Raw genomic sequence first — 17,787 nt, forward strand, 5'->3', positions numbered from 1 at the left:
CCTCTCAGGAAGAGCTGGAGCCTCAAGTCCCTCACGCACCCCAGGACACCCAGCTAACTGGGCCAGACCTCGGTTTCCTGACGTCTAGCCCAAAGCTGTTAACCCTACTCCACATTTTCCCAAGAAGTTGTATTTCAGGGTAGAAATTTTGCTTCAATATTTTCCCAACATGTTCCTCTTCAAAGTTACTAGACTTGAAAAATCTATACACCATCCAAATAATCAGCTTACTAAGATGCATGTTTTACAATCCAGTGGTGCCCACAAACACCTACTGTTTTTCTGAATCTCCAGAGGTATGTTCTGCTTAAATGTGAGCTGGGCCCAAAGTGAGGACAACGGCATCCCCTAAGCTACTGCCTGGCACAGTGCATGTGTTTTTGTTTTAATTACTGGAAGTAAAATGTGCTATTTCACTGTGCCCTCAAAAGGCCCAATTATTATGGCATAACGCAGGCCACGTCAGAGCCAATGCTTGGTCTTCAGGCATGCAACGGGCTGATTTATCCATTGCCACCCCCATCGCCTGGACCAATGGCACAATGGCGCCCCAAGCATCTACTTCAAAAACCCACCAATGGCCTCATTTTCCTAAGTCAACTTTTGCACAAACGGCTTTCATTATCTGCCTATTGATTGAAGGAAAGGAGAGAGGGAAAGAGGAAGAAGGAAGTGAGAGAGGATCAAAGGAACAACGAAAAAAAGTGAAGGACTATATGGTCTGAATTACAGATCTGCATGATCAGCTATAAGCAGTGGCCAACAGAAGGCCCTGAAGGGTGTGCCATTGTAACCTTCAGCCTGGCACAGGCTTCTGATCCCTGAGGGCTATGAGGCTGTTGTGAGAGATCCCTGATATTTTTTCCAGCAAGCAATTGGCAGTGATGGACGATTACATTAGAAGAACAGCCATGATGCCACGTTTTCTGTGAGGCCCTCAACATTATGAAGCTTTTCGGATCTCAGTTCTCTAGGTGTCCAAGGAGTTGGGATACCCATCTTTCAGTAAGTTCCCACATATGTCAGACAAGGCTCGTTTCAAACTGGTTTCTTCAGTTTCCAGTTCCTGAACTTTATTTCTGGAGAGCCAATAAAAACAAAGATGAATCCCCTTCTCCCAAAAGTAATGACAACTCCACCCACATGTATTATAGGCTTAGCCTCTAGCACAGCTGCCACTCCCTCCAACATGTCCACTTCCCTCTCCTGCCAGGTTCTTCTCCGGAGTTACCAAAAAAGCAGAACCTTTCACAGGCATTTTTGTCCCTTTAATTGCAAATCTACAATTAGCTGCTCAAGGCAACAAGTATTAAAAATAACTTTCCCTAATCTTATTTTTCTTCTCATCCACTCCACAAGAAGCTCTAATCAGGGAGAAACCAGTCCAGATTAAAAAGATGAAATCAGTCAGGAAGGTTGGCAAAACAGGTCTAAACACTGGCCAAAAGAGGAAACAGGAATAATCCCCTCTTCTGGGCTCTATTCATTTTGGATCGATAATGAGTAAGAAAACCTTTTCTGAAATTTGGACTCTAGCCAAATTAAAATTTTGCCTTGATAGCCCAATTTAAATTTCAGTTTAGTCCTACTATTTCCCAAGTAATCCCAAGAGGCTAGTTTTTCTGTTTCCACAGGCTTGTCCCCAAACTGTTTTCACTATTTTCAGCCAAAAAGTGCTTCTTTATAAATACTGAATGTGCCCAACCCCGGTAATGCAGATGGTTATTCTACTGCTTCCAGGCAGAAGTCCTGTTCAAAGTACAGACCAAATATTACTACTATTATTAGCAATATTACTACTATTATATGCTAATTTCCATAAAGGAGTCTCCCTTCAAGAATTATATTCCCTCTGATCTCATTTGCTTTTCCTCCTAAGACAAGTCAATTTATCACAAATTCTGATAGTGAAGTCCAAATAAATGAGATTTCTCTTTCTCTTCAATAGCTTCAGATTTGAGTCCAAAACGAAACTCTGGATAACAACGCCTGGCAGGCACAAGCACAGGATGTTTTGAAATGGCACAAATGGTAGGTCTTACTGCAAAGTAAAGGTGAAGCCCAACATTTAACAGAGCACATTCCGTTAACATAAGTAAAGTAAGCAAGGAAGTACCAAGCTCTGAATAAACAGTGCCCATTCTAACTTGTGCTGGTAACTGAGGTCCATGTTCACCTGATGAACAACAGCAACTAAGGGCAACGATCATGGTCACAGCCTAATGGGTAACATCCTTGCCCTCCATTCCACGACCCCCTTCACGTTAGTCACATATGGAAAGCCATGCTTCTCCACAGTATCACCAGTGATCTTGATGAACTAACAGTGAACCCAGCCGGAGGGCCGCTTCTACACCCAAAGCTTGAAGGCAAACGTTGCCATTGTTCCCAACAAGGGCATTTCTTTAAATGGAGAATGCTAATAACTGACTGCCATGTTAAGCTGTGAAATAATGAAAAAAACTGAAGGATTTCTGTCTGGCAATTCAGTAAGAATGTTAGGGCTTACTGGCTGAGGACATATGGGTAATATAACACTAAAGACAAATCATCTGGGCTCTTTAAGAATACATGGCTGATGCTAAGACAATCTTCAAGAGCCAAGTATTTTGAGAATTATGAAGTGATGTTATAACAAGGTCAGGAGTCTAGGTACACAGGTTTTAAATTACTGCAATAGTCAATAACAGAGTCCTATAAAGGGATGAAAGGTACTTCGTTACCACATTGGAAAAGCAAGCTTAGGTGCTTCTGAGACCAGTAGGCATAATTCGTACGGCTTCCTCAGGTTTGTGTTAACTGCACAAAGTTAGCTAGGATGGTCAGAGGTGAAAGAATATTTCTTGGGAAATTAGTTAATGAAATAAACCACTGGAAATGAGCCTTCAATTACTTCAGTCTGACACCCTGCTCAGTAAAGCAAAGCATTTCTTTTTCCATTTCTCTATTCAAGTCAGGTGACTGGAAAAGTCATCCCACCAGTGGTGTATTCAAACAAAGCAAAACAAAATACCACCAATTGCTTTTCATTTAAAGTAAGTTCTGAGAGCTGGTTGCCAAATCCTGAGTTATACTAAACAAGCAGGCTAACTCATGCGTGTTCCCCCAATTACAGCTCTCCATAAATCACAGTAGAGTCCAGTTTTTACGTTCAGATTTCTTTACATCAGGACACAAAATAATTCCCAACTAAGAAGCCAATGCCCCACGACAACTCCATAAGTTCTGTGGGTATCCGTCAAAATGAAAGCATTGTTGCAACACACCACTGATCAAGGGCAAAGTGCCTTTGTACGTAATGGTCCAGTCGGTATTTGTGGCCACCAGGCTCAGCAGCTCTCATTTCTCTTAGCACTAGTCCCAAAGCAACGTAGCCAGGTGCCACTTTGAAAGGAAAACTGCTGCAACTAGTCCTAATAGCTTAAATCAGTATTTTCCCAAGTGAAAGATGGGCTACCCAGAGATATTTCAAAGACTGAGGAGGGGAAGTCACAGGAGAGAAGAACCATGAAACTAGAGCTATGGTTTCCTTCCTGGATGGCAACAAGGATGTTTTATTTTTAATACACCTAACCTATTGGGTACTATTAACACACTCATCTATTTTCTTGGGGAAAGAACCACCACTGTTAGATTATGCAGTTTTCACCCTTGAAGACCCAACACATCAGAGAACTGGTATTCCTTTTGTCATAGTGACTGATCTCATAGTTCAAGAAAGGGGGGCACTCAGGGGGACTTTCCTGACAGTCCAGTGGTTAAGACTCCACACTTCCACTGCAGGGGGCACGGGTTTGATCCCTGGTCAAGGAACTATGATCCTGCATGCAGCCCACAGCATAGCCTAAAAAAAAAAAAAAACCCTTTCTTTCTACATCTTATTAACAACACCTGATGTCAAATAGGGGTCGGTTCATTCCAGAATAGAAAACAGTATACCATTTATGCAAATTTTTTTAAGCATATACAGGCAGACCTCGTTTTTTCACGCTTCACTTTATTGTACTTGGCAGATGTTGCGGTTTTTTTCTTTTACAATTTGAAGTTTTGTGGCAACCCTATCTGTGCCATTTTTCCAACAGCAGCTGCTTACTTCATGTCTGTGTCACATTGTGGTAATTCTCACAATAGTCCAAACTTTTTCATTATTACTATGTTTGTTATGGTGATCTATAATCAGTGATCTTTGATAATACTCTTGCAAAAAGATTACAGCTCACTGAAGGCTCAAACGATGGCTAGCATTTTTCAGCAATAAAGTAATTAAGGTATGTACGTCGTATTTTTAGACATAATGCTATTGCACACTTAACAGACTACAATCTAAACATAAATTGTATATTCACTGCGACACCAGACACCTTGTGTGCGTCCTTCACTGCTGTAATACTCACTTCACCGCGGCGGTGTGTACCGAACCAACAATACCTCCCAGGTCTGCCTGTATATGGATACTTCACGAGCATAAAGGCATTAAGTGAGTACAATACTTAAGAATGGAAAGTGGAAATGTGGTGAGACGGGGTACAAATGAGGCTTCAAACATGTGCAGTGTTTTATTTTAAAACAAAGGGAAGTAAATATGACAAAATAGTAACATTTTAAAATCTGGATGGTGGGTTTATAGATGTGATTCTGAGTTTTTCTGAATGTTAAAAACAGCTGATACATGTTTTTAAAAAGATGAATATACTGACAAATTTAAGAACCTGGAATCCCACAGATATCTAAGAACATTAATTTATGGAAAAGAAAAGAACCTGAAAAGACAGCTAATAACTGAGAGCAATGGATTGAATATTTTTTCATCCTAAGAAAGCGATGACTGTGTCAGGCATGCCCTAGTCAACAATTTACATATTCATTTATAACTCCATGAGTTAGGGATTACTTTCATTTCACAGATGAGGAAACTGCTACTCAGAAATTAACTTGGCCAGTGATGCAATGAATTAAACAGCAAAGTTGGGATTCAAAGCCAGGTTCAAAGGCTAGACTCCAAGATTCAGGCTGTCTCATATGGAACAAAGGAGTTCCCCCCACAACTAACATACCTTTAAGTTTTTACACGGTGGAACTCAGACCAGATATTGCAGCCACCAGAACATTCCGACCTACCTGTCAGAATTCCCAGTGAAGGACACCTCCACCCCCATTCTTCTAAGAGTAACTTGACAGTCCGCAGTCCCTTCCTGGTGATCTGCAGGCCTTGGAAGCATAGTCTTACAAAGTGAGTGAAGGGGAACGGGGGCACTGGAGGGTCTCAAGCACAGCATGATAAAAAAGAGCAAGAGTTTTAAAAGTTTTGTGTGGTATAGAGCTGTTTTTCAAATTAGAAGTGGTAAGGCATTTGTTATAAAATCCGTTCAGGGGGCCATAACGAGAATTTCCTAAAAAGGAAGGAAGGAAGGAAGGGAACTGATATATCACATGTACAAAGGGCAAGTGATGCTTTACACAACTGTCACCACTATACATACTGTACTGACCTCTGTGTGTTCTGGACCGTGGTTTAAATGTATTTCTTACTTGGGTCACAACCGAAAGGTTTGAAAGTCACTGCTCTAGAAGACAGAGCATTTAGGGCCCAGACTGGAGGCTGCTGCATTCCGCTAGATGGGCAGAGGGGACCCTTTAAGGTGGTGGGATAGTAGCAGTAGAAAGAAAAGAAAGATAAACAGAAGAGACACTTAAAAACAGAGAAGAGAATCTGGGTAAGGGAAACCAACGAAAATGCTAAGGTGCTACACCTGGGTCATTTGAGGGGCAAGGTGGCAATAATCATAAACAGGCCAACTGTGAAGAAGAGCTGGTGAAGAGGTCCACAGAAGAGGCAGCAGACACCTTTAAGGTGAGATACATTGGTTTCAAGAGACAAGAAGACATCGCGATAGAAAGACAAAAAAAGTTCTGCCACGCCATGCCCTCAAAACCAGGTCCCCCACATTGCTTTAATTTAGTCACCTTTTACAATACTATATTAATTCTCTTTCAGCTAAACAATGTTTTAAATTTATGCTCTGTCCTCAACCAAGTGGTTATGACTTTAAAAAGCACATAATCACACTAAAGAACCAATACCATCAGTTAGTGTCTGGCTATTACATTATTTACCATCCCAAGGGCTTCACTGTGATTTAGCATTTGATGGATAAGTACAGACGGGTCTGTCACTTGGCTGCAAGTGCGCCTGCTGGCTGCATCAGCACCGGGCTGGGCGAGCTGCAGGAGCCCGGCTGCACCAGCTACCGGCAGAGTCATGCCAAAAGGCGCCCGGCAGCTGCCATGCAGTCTGTGCCCGTCCCGTGAAGCTGCACAGTTGGCTCGAGGGCCCTGCTGATCCAGCGAGAGGGCATGAGGGAAATGGCAGAACTCCAACAGATCACTTTATCCAAGACTGAATCCCCAAAGTACATCAGAATAGACATAATTAAATGAGGCAGTGTGGACCTAAAGGTACAATGTCATCCCCACCAGGCCCTCGATGAAGGGAGTTTTGCTTTACAGAAGCCTTTTTATGAAGTAAATTACATTAATTACCAACATTTAAAAACATCCAACATTTAAGTGTTCTGAATCTCTGTTTATTAGACAGCATGGAATTAACAGTTTTAGGTTATTTTACAAAAAGAGCTCAAGCTGCTCATACACAGCAACTGGGCTTGCTGGGGGAAAACAATTCTTCAGACTACTGCAAAAGGACACAAAGACTCCTCATCCTACACACAGTCAGTATGAAAGGGCACACAGACAAGTTTTTTGCAAGACAGAAAACAGAGAAATCCACATACTAAATAACGCGTCCACAATGACTATAACACATCCCTTAGGGGATAAGCATGTAACTGTAGGAAGCAAAACAAAGCTTTCCATAGAGAAACCACTTTCACGAGATGATTAGGTGGACCTGCAATGAAGAAAATACATTTCAAAAGATGGGTTCAGACTTACACTAAGTTTTCACTGAAATACTTACAAATAAGACCTTTCTCTGTATCAGAAGAATTTTTTTTAAATACATCATGGATAAAATAAATTTCAGTAAAGGTCCAAGTACCATTCAGAAACATACATTTGCAAATAATATAAATAAAAAACAAAAAGTGTGACAACAAAAATACTATTTGGTACTACCCAGAATAGGCCAAGCTAAGTTCATGTTCTGCTTCAGGGCATTATATTGAAATGAATCTCATTCTCACTATAATTTTTTTCTTTTTAACCTTAATCACCAGTGGCTGGGTAACTGAAATGGACATGAGAACTATATAAATGTCAGAGAAATATGTAAACCTCATTAATGTTTCCAAAAATTCATTTAGAGATAGAAACAGGTCCAAATAGATGCCTGTCTAAATGTACTGCAATTACGTTACAATTATTTTTCCAAATACACAGATATGCTCTGTCTTTTCTCAGCTCATTACTGACTCAAACAATTTGCTCTTCTGGGATCAATTGTTTGCTAATAAATAATTGTTTACAGTCACAAAATGATGTTAGGAGGTTTTCTTATTAGTTTTCCTTCTGCACCCTAATAAGATTGAAAACGAGCTGATTCCCCAGAGTCTAACCTTAACCTCGCTTTGTTTCACAGCCCAGGAAATGATGACCCATCTGCTTCAGAAAATAATGGACGGCCGAGAGGAAATATTGTTTAATTGTAGATTAACCTCCTCATGAGGCAGTCTGAAGCAGCTTTAGAATTAGCAACTATAACCAGCAAGAGAAACAAACGGCTCAAGAGCCTTTTTCTCTACCATTTAAGGTCCACAAAGAATGCAAAGGGGGTTTTACTACCTATATTTATTCACAAACATTTATTTCCACAATAGAAACAAACACCATCAAGGTCAAAACTGATTCTCAAAAGTGCTGTCGCTGCCCTCAAATTCTGTTTGTCCGAATACCTTTAAATGCAGCAAACCATCAAACCATCTCATGCACTAAAAAAAGCAATAAAAACCTCTTTTCCAATATTTTCAGGTTCTTATAATATTAAAATTAAAACTTTTCCCTGGTTTCTTTGTTAAAAGTAATAAATCCACCATTGGGGAGTACGAATTGTTTTATTATCATCAACATGGCACTTAAGTAAATGAAATCTTGTCAAGTACATGGTGACCTACAAGTTCAAAAGAAAAAAGAACAGCATGAGATCAAAATGGCCAGCCAGGACAAGAGATACAAAAGTGAGAGATTAAATGCAAACACAGCCCTTTATCCAACAGGCTTCACATGCTAAGTCTGTTCTAAAGTCAAACCTGTAAAAACACACATGATATTGAGTATTTAATACTCTGTCCCCTTCTCAGGGACTCAACCAATTTAGCAAGGGGACTCTATACCATTCTAACTCAGAGAGGTACAGAAATCCTGAAAAGTCAGTTATTCCATAAATATTTACTGAGGACTTCCTTCCAGGGCCTGAGTAGACAGGGCCAAGGAACAGGACAAAGACTCTTGGGGGTTGGTATTTCATGGTTAAACAAGTGCCTAAGTATCAGGTTTCCCTAAAGCCTGGAAGCCTGGTGCAGGTAATTAAGTAAAAAGCTTTGCCCTAGGTACCAAAAAATGGAAATGGTTCCTCTCTGTCAGCAGTTACAACCAAGAGCCAAAGACATCTACGAAAATTTCGAAACTAAGGAAATCTGCTATCGCAGGCAAGGCCATATTACTCTGAATTTCCAGTAAGACCTGAAGGTCATTCATTTTGTGTAAATATTAAAGAAACAACCTCTGTGGAGAGGGAAGATTTTTGGTAGTTCAAATTCTTAAATATCTTAAATAGAATTTGCTAAAATAAATTATTCTTGAATTCCTCAACTTAATTTTGAAGCAATGAGCTAGTAATAACTCCAGAGATTCAAATAATAGTGCCTATTCAAGAAGAATGAGAGTTTGACATTCTTCTCTACAAAACAACTAGGCACAATTTTATCCATCAGACGTCTATCAACCTACGGATATTGAAAGCTTGGGAGGACAAGATAAAATCAACTCCAACCCTAGAGTCAGCTGTAATATCGAACAGGCATCAACAATGCTATTCATGAATTTAGAAAAATTAATAAATCCTGGGTTGAATGCAAGAAAAGGCTCGAATACAGGTGAAGCATACTCACTTGGGTTTTGTTTCTGCATCTGTCACCTGGCGAATGAAGATGCCATCCTCGGGATGCTCCGTGTCATCCATTTCATACATATATGATGACGCTATTGCAAGTGTAGTCCCATCGTTACTGAAGGCGAGTGACGCAATGCTGGTGGGGTACCGATGGAACTGGCACAGCCGCTTTTTGTTAAATGGATCCCAAATATTTACAAATCCATCAGAACCACCTGCAAGTAATTTCAAGAGTTACAACAGTCCTTAAAAGCAGATACAAAAATAACCATTATTTTCACCATTTTTAAGGTCACAGAAGTTACATTTTCCCCAGGGAGTATTATACCAGATTTTCTTCCCTTTAAATATCATAAAAAGCAAGCACAATTTTTTAAAACTCTGCCCAAGTACAAACGTGCACTGTTCAATTAATAGCAAAATGATGTTATCTTAACAACTAGATACAGGTTAGCATACCTGTGGCAAAGGTATTGTGGATGTTGTGAAACGAAATGGCGTTGACTGGGTAAATTTGCTCAATATTATTTTCTTTCAGTCTGTGACACTTGAAGGCATACTTCTTCTTCTGTACCTCAGGGCTTGGGTCCAAGTACTCAACTGCCACTCGGCCTTCAATAGAGCTTAATACATAACCCTGACAAGAGGAAATCAGAGGACAAAAATGGTGAATCCAGCTTCCAAAACTAGGCCTGGATTCCCAAACTCAACCCAATTCCAAAATTCAGCCCACAGTAAAGAAAGATGATTATTTTTAAAATGAAAAGAGAATACGGCCAGGTTTTAACCACGTGTTTAAGCTGTACTAACATAGTTAAGATCACTCCAAAGTTTAAGAACACTTATATCTGTTTTATTACAAGTAAATAAATAAAAGGCCACCATCACTTGCCTTCTTCATTCTACCAGTACCCTGCACACTGCAATCAAAAATGTTGAGTTATTCTGTCAAACCTCAACAGGAATTTTAAAATGTTTCAGTATCATTTATTTGTTGTCCTGTCCAGAAGGGGACTAGAATTCATTCCATCAGCTGGAATATGTTTTTCTTTGCTCTACGCCTCCTCACCTCTAACAACTCTAAGAGAATCGTGTCTCCTTCACTGAGGGTACCAATAATCCAAACCAAGTGGAAAACCAGCCTTCCATCTTGGTCATCCTGCCTCTCGCATTTAACTACACCAAATCAAGTGTACACACAAACCACACAGATTTTCAGTGATGTTCAAAAGCGGCTTGTAATTTCAAACCTTTCCTCACTTTGCCTCGAAATAGTATGTCAAAGAAAGTAAGAAATGAAGATAAATATGAAATCTATAGTTTTAATTCTTCAAGGTATGAAAAAGATTTACTCCTAAAAAACTACTTATGGAGGAAAAAAAAATCAGTAAAATGTTACTTTTAAACTTCCGTATAAACTGGAAATAAACTCTGATGGAAAATTTTAGATAGAAGACATAATTACATTCATAAATGCAAGCATATTTTAATCATGCACTTAAATCTCTAAAGTTTCACATAACTGCAATTCCTTATCTTCAATGCAAATTTACAATATCCTGAGAAGAAGAACTGTGATCACCATTTGAGATACTAGCCTTCTGATAAGCACTAAGGATAACCATTAGATTCCAAAGACACCCACTGTTTTTAATGACTTTTCCTCTTGTAAAATTCCTACAGCAGCTGACCCCACCACCAACTTCCCTTTGAACTTTAAGGATTTGGGGACGAAAGGGCAGATTAATAGTGTCACCTCATCTAGTAATGATGATGGGAAGGGTGACCTACCCTGTTCGTCATTATACGAGGGACAACGCCTCTCTACCCTCAATGGCATTCTTTTAGAAAAGAAAACTCCAGGTCTGCTAGCAGACTGACTAAACTCTATTCGCATTAGGGTAAAAAGAGGTGCCAAAAAAAAAAAAAAAAGAAAGAAAGAAAAAGAGAGAGAGAACAGCAAATTCCATAATCCTAAATTTCCAGATTTAAATTTGAATTCACTGTTTTGTAAATTAAAATACCCGCAAAACTCTCTCTGATTACTGTATACCTGTCAAGCATCCTGGACTAGCATCACCAAGGAATCTGAAAACCTCTACTCTAGCCACTGGCAGATTACTTATCCTCTCTGAACATCAAAGCTTTCTCTAAAATTGAGTTAACATACCACCTTTTAACAAAAGGCTGTCAAAAATTTACAACAAATTCTAAATCACTACTCAAAAAAATAAGCAAAGCTTTAAAAGGCAGTGACCAAATCATTATCATATAAGATCCTCTTATTTTCAAATTCCCCGGGCACAGGGAGGAGAGGTCAGTTACCTGCTTGTTTGGAAATGCTCGTATGCAGCGAGTCTGGTACTTGAGGCTGGACTCCCGGCGCTGCTGCACGTAGCCCATGTTCCGTAAGTCCCACACCAACACTCTGCGGCCTGCGGTGCCCACAATCAGCCGGTCTCCAGACACTGAGAGCGTATACACCTTTCAAGAAAGACCAAAACTTGCTGAAAATCATCTGCTTGCCTGCAAATGGCATTTCGCACCAAGATAAAGTCCACTAATCATAAAACCATAAAAAAGTTAGCTGATCGGGTTCACAAACACAGGTACGAAATTTTAAATGCTACAGTTACACAATCCAATTGGCACAAAATAATAAACACAAGATATTCTTAATACTTAACCAAGTATCACATAATGCACATTCTAATTAACTCTCCGAAAGCATCTCTGAAACAATTCTCTTCGTTACTAAAACAAGTTAAATTATTAAACAGTTTTTACAGCCCTCTTGTTTCATTCAGTGACAATATAAAATTGTAGAAAATACTCAAAAAGGAGATAATAAAGCCATAAAAACTCAAGATAGCTTTCAATGGGCTTCTGGCTTTTCATAAAACAATCATTTTCCAAGTTATTTTTCTATGACCACCTTTTGGAAGGATATTTCATGTTGTAACTCTAAAAATCTTGACTCTCCCAGCTGTCACACTGAATAAATAGGCCTTCCCAGGAAGAGTGAGAGAGCTATCATTAATTAGCTTCTTAGTTGCTTTTGGTGGCATACGAACTCAAAATTAAAAGACAAGGATAGTGGTCTGGCATATGACAAGGAAAATTCTTATACCCTGACGTCATACTGAACACTCAGGACAGAGTTATCTTCAGGGAAAATTTAAAAAGCATTTTATTCCCTAAAAGCATCGATTTTTTTCCCCTCAAAATTCCTTTTCTTCAATATCAAAACAACTTCCACAAAAACATTCCTTTAAAACAAATCACAAAATTTCCTGCCAATAAGCACTTAAAGTTACTTCTTTTCAAATATGTTATCTGGGGACTAAATAGAGATAGCAAATTCATGAAAATGGTGGCAAAATGTATGTTCCTGATCAGGTTAAACCATTTTTTTAAAGTCTAGACTTCAGGTATATAACTATGCCCTGATCATTACTTTCAATTAATAAGCAACTCATCTAATAGTTTAAAACCTGAAAAATCACTATAAAAAATGAAGGGGCCTCATGACATGGTAAGATATCTCTTTAACATTCAGTAATTAAACCTTATGGTTAGTAATCACTAATACGTTAACCACATACCACCAGCCCAGAGGAAAAAAACAAATTGGGTTTCACAATGTAACGAGCGGACAGTCTCTACAATCTGGCCTTTAAATTCAACAGCTAATTTGACCAAGGGAAAAACAAGAAATTTAAAAGATTCAAAACAGTAGATTTAACACAAGTGTATTTCAATAAGAGACATATTAAGATTTACCGCTGTTTATTCAGAAAACATGTTTGCAGAAAAACAGAAATTAACCTAAGATATACGAAACACCAAATTTTAAGAAACACAGAAAGAGATCAGTTGATAACAGTACAATCAGAATGGAAATTTTATCTTAAATCTTTACTATACAGGTGACACACAAGCTTCTAGAAGTGCTTTCTATCCCCACGAATCATAAATCAAGTAAAAACACTGTCATGCTGCTGACTAGGTATATACATTTATCAAAAACAGTATTAAAAAAAGTGACATAATGAACCTTGCTGAACCAATAAGCAGCTTGATTCAGTGTGGCTGTCCATTATATGATATTCTGTCAGCAATTTATCACAGCTCTTAACACGTTACATACAACCATAAATCAAAACTAGAAACAATGCAATTATTTTATTCTGAACAAAGGTCTTGCCAGGAGTAGATTCGAATGTGATGTGACACAAATAATGGCTCTTTGGATGCACTACAGTATATAATGACAGCTAACAGGAACTGAATGGCATATTTACATTGAGGAAACAGACTCAAGTGAAGGATACCTTTAAATTGCTAAAACAATCAATCTTTAAAATTAACTACCACCTGATAAAGTCTGATAAAGGATACAGCAAGAATGCTCAATTACACTTCCACTGTACAGATCAAAAGGTTACAATAATACACAAAGTTTCAGTTTTAAGAAGCTTCCTTCACTACAGCCTTCAAACTACATCTGTTAGTATTAAAAATAAATAAATGGTAAAAGCCAGGGAATATAGGACATCTTTTTCACTAAACTTCAAATGATAACCCATTTCACCCTCTTAGTCAACGCCAGAGAAACCTCAGGTCATAAGTGAAAATGAGTGATGCTCCATCCCACTTCCTGGTTTGGGGCCGTCAGGCCCAAATGAAGGCAATGGAACAGCCTTTGCTAAATGACTTCTCTGAAAAGTTGCTTCTCAGCCCTAGGACTGAAAGCGTTAATACATGGAAGTGGGTTTAGGACTAGTGCTATCCAGTACAAATACGACAACTGACAGAAAATGTTGACCAAAATTAGTTTTCCTTCACATATTTAGCTGAGTTTGTAAAACAGACTCATCAACTCTTAACCTCAATTGAACATCATATTCACCAAACATTTATCAAGTCAAACCACCCCAAGGACCATAATTCCTGTTACGAATGTAAAGAGCCTACCTTTTCAGGCTGAGAGAAGGTCCCAGCATTACAAGGGGTTCTGGGATCCCACAATTTAACTGTCTGATCCCAACTCCCAGTAACCATCACATTCACTTCTGGACAATATTCAACACATCTGATAGGGGCATCATGGGTTCCAACAAGATTTTCTGTAGGAAAAAACAAACCAACAAACCACACCTAGCTTTACTAAACAAAGACTCCTCAAGTGAACAAGAGAAGGAAACATTCATCGCACTGTAACAAATCCGCTTCCACCCACTCCATGGAACTACTACACACAGAAAAATTTCCCCACGACTACGGAAAGTCATCCTTTCATCTCTGTTCACCTGACAGTGCATAGCTTGGTTCACTGGCATGGTAATACCAAAAGCTGACTTCAGTTTCAGATTACATTAAAATGGTGGCATATTTGTTATTTTCCTCACTTGATTCTAGATTCCTTCAAATCAGGAACCTTGTTTAACTCTATAGTTCTGACTATCTAGTACAGGTTCTTATACACGTAGGTGCTCAAGAAATACCTGATGAAATGAAGCAATGAGTGGAGAACTCTGGTCAAATGGATCTGGATAAAACTTCCCGAGTTAAGCTGATATTTCAAAGAAACTTATTTAAGTGGTAACAGCATTATCTGAGAGCTGGGGATGAGGAAGGCAGGGAGTCTTATGATTAACCCACTTGGTTTTCATGGTGGGTCAAATTTCTAATACACAATTTCTTTCCTCTCAGCTTCAACTCTTCACCCTATCTGATTCATTCATTCAACTAACATCTACTAAATGTCTACTATGTGCCAGAATCTACACCACATGCTAAGGACACAACAAAGAACAAACAATATGTGGCCCTGATCCTCAAAGAGGAAAACTACCTGTTTAAATACATACTTTTTTTTCTTGTTTAAATGGTATCTCATGAAGTTCAGCAATGATCTTCTGAGAATAAACAGCTAATTCCCTTAATTATGGCCTATAACTTCAAAAACTTTTGTTTCCTTTTCAGTGCTTTTTTTCTCCTGAGTTTTCAAACAAATAGAACCTAAACCTGCAAGCTAACTTCCTATCTAGAATAAACTGCTAGCAAACAAAACCAAACACCTGCAGTTGTAAGTTACATGACAAAACGGCTTTCATGCAAAAGCCTCTTCTGACTGGATCCTTTTTTTTTTTTTTTTTTGATAAGATACAGTGCCCATCCTCTATCCAGCCCACTGTCCCAACTCATCCTCGTTAGTCGTATCTCTGTGCCTTGCCATGTCCTTCAAGTACATCTATGTCTAACGTACGCATATACCAAAAAACAAAAAAAACAAAAAAAAAAAACAAAAAAAACCTCCACTAGAGAGCTCTGTGTATTCGGGTTCCATTCCAATCTCTACTCTGCTCCAAAGTCACCACAAAAATGTGGGTAAGTTATTTCATATCTCTTAGAAATTAACTAAAAGAAAATGTGTCATCTTGTTCTTCATTCAATAAACGCAACTGAAGCATATTCTATGCTAAACAATTATACAAGCGGGGTTACCATGGTATCTGGACAGGGTTGGCTACTCTATAATGTTAAATTTTTTAAAACCTATCTTCCTTCAGTCTAAACTAAATTAGCTTCTGAAAAGAGAACGCTGAAACATCAGCACCGTCCTGGAAAAATCCTACTGAAAGGTAGCCCACTGCGGGACCAGTCCCCTTCCGACGGCAAGGGAAAGGGCAAATACTTAAGTGCCACTTCATGTAAACACTGTGGATGGAGATCATGAGTTTCACTGATAAAATACATGCATAATATTTTGTGATTGTAATTTAATGGTTATCATTTAAACGAAAAGGTCCTAAACTCAAGCCATTTTTACTTGTATCTAAGCAACTTAAGAACTAAGCAATTCCGGAACAACTCTTCATGAATAAACATTTACAAGTAAGCACTAACTAAGAAAACACTAAACTGGTAAAAACGTGGCTGTGTTACCTTGATCAGTGTTCAAATCATGCATTTTCAATTGATGGTCCAATCCCCCACTCCAGGCATGTGTTGGATCCTACAAAATAAAGTTGCAAGTCATTTAAAACTTACAGAGCTTTAAAAAGCATTTTAAAATTCCTGTTTCTACAGCCAACTATCCAGTTTATGCTCAGGACGAGAGGTACACTGGGCTCAGCTACTCACTGTAAACAAACAAAAAAACAGTACCAAAAAATAAAGCAAATTAAGGAGCTGAGAAAACCACTACACCAGCAAATTAAGGAAGAACTGTTCACCACACTGGCTGACAGTCAACGGGCATTCCCATGTACTCGCAAACAGACCTTTCTTTTAACAAGACAGCCAAATGTTACTGTCTTGTTGTGAGTTTCAAACACATTACGTCCAAAAGGTTTGCAGGGTTGCGCCATTAGAACACAAGGGGAGACCGAGTTCTTGACGTCTGCAAGTCCCCAGTGCCAAACCCCCCCCCCACACACACACACACACTAAAGAAACAAAACAAAACAAACAAACAAAAAGACAATACCTGGGGCTCAAGGTAAGTGCTGGGGGAAGGGAGGGGAGCTATCCAAATGACCCCACCGACAAAAGCCTCGGCCCAACAACGGAAAACGGATACTTTGACCAGGAACACCATACCGAGACTATTAAAGGGGGGCAGGAGGGGAAGCGGAGGACACCTACGTAGAAAGCGCAGTCCAGGACGGCGCCGGTGTGCTGGTACTTGAGCCGCATGGAATTGGCCGGCACATCGTAAAGGCGCACGGACGTGTCCCAGGAGGAGACCAACAGGAACTGGGAGGTGTTCGGGCTGAACTTCACCGAGGAGATGCCGTCCTCGGGTGGCTGGTTCAGCTTGAACTCGTTGGAACCGGTCATCTACTGAACAAGCGCCCAGTTAAGAGTCCCCAAGGGTCCGGGGGCTGGACTCGCCGACGGCGGGGCAGCTAGGGGGCAGCTAGGGGGCCCCACGGGGGCCGGGCCCAGGGAAAGCCGCCGACACGGCCTCTGCGCCTGCGCGGAACCGCCGCGCCCGCCGCGGTCCGGCCTCATCTCCCCCCACCCCACCCCAAAAAAAAACCCAGCCGGCCGCGTCGCCACCACCGCACCCCTAACTCCAGCCTCCAGCGTGGCCCGCCGCGGGCTCCTGCACCCCGGCCTCCCCCCCTGGGCCTGCCGCCCCGCCTGCTTCTGAAATAAAAGAAAACCTGTGGAAGAGGAACCGGTTCCCAGAGGACGGCTCCGCCAGCTCCGGGCCGGGGGGGGCGGGTGGAGGGGTTCCCAGAGAATTCGCTACTGCGCCCGGCCGCCTCTCCCCGTTACCTTAGGCTCCTTGTGAAGCAACTTCGCCGCTACTCGCCTCCGCCTAGCTTCCCTCGAAGCTCTCGCAGGCCGGACGAAAGGGGCGGAGAGGAAGTTCCAGCCAATGCCTGCCATTGGCTGATTTCAAACGCCAACGTCTCGCTCTAGGCAGCCGATTGGTCCGCCGGGCGTCAGTCAACCCAGGCAACCTGTTCCGGCACAAAGGCGAATGACGGCTTTTCCGGTCACGTGGCCTCTTTTCACCACCAGGCTGAGGCGCCCGCGCGAGTGCCGGACGAGTGAAAACTACAACTCCCAAAGAGCACCGCGCCAAGGCTGCGCTCACGCCCTCGCCCGTCCGTGTGCGGCACGCTGGGAAATGTAGTCTC

At 40.5% G+C, this 17,787-nt stretch overlaps 1 protein-coding gene across 3 annotated transcripts; it reads right to left on the bottom strand.

The window, feature by feature from the left end:
- Positions 1-6,366: 6,366 nt before the first annotated feature.
- On the bottom strand, positions 6,367-17,513 carry BUB3 (BUB3 mitotic checkpoint protein). 3 transcript variants are annotated; one of them, XM_024751582.1, is made up of 8 exons: positions 17,420-17,513; positions 16,781-16,975; positions 16,079-16,148; positions 14,105-14,256; positions 11,453-11,611; positions 9,587-9,764; positions 9,126-9,342; positions 6,367-6,907 (listed from the first exon to the last, which is right to left on the bottom strand). In XM_024751582.1, exons 2-8 carry the CDS (start codon positions 16,973-16,975, stop codon positions 6,898-6,900), a joined length of 981 nt encoding a protein of 326 aa, XP_024607350.1. In that variant the 5' UTR covers positions 17,420-17,513; the 3' UTR covers positions 6,367-6,897. The 3 variants fall into 3 exon arrangements, with proteins under 3 accessions (XP_024607350.1, XP_024607348.1, XP_024607349.1); XM_024751580.1 differs by having other exon boundaries at positions 6,563-8,125; XM_024751581.1 differs by having other exon boundaries at positions 6,563-8,125; positions 16,781-16,978; positions 17,420-17,485.
- Between the last annotated feature and the right edge of the window lie 274 nt (positions 17,514-17,787).

The sequence above is a fragment of the Neophocaena asiaeorientalis genome, unplaced genomic scaffold (assembly GCF_003031525.2).
Source record: "Neophocaena asiaeorientalis asiaeorientalis breed wild unplaced genomic scaffold, Neophocaena_asiaeorientalis_V1.1 scaffold108, whole genome shotgun sequence".
NCBI classification, from domain to species: domain Eukaryota; kingdom Metazoa; phylum Chordata; class Mammalia; order Artiodactyla; family Phocoenidae; genus Neophocaena; species Neophocaena asiaeorientalis.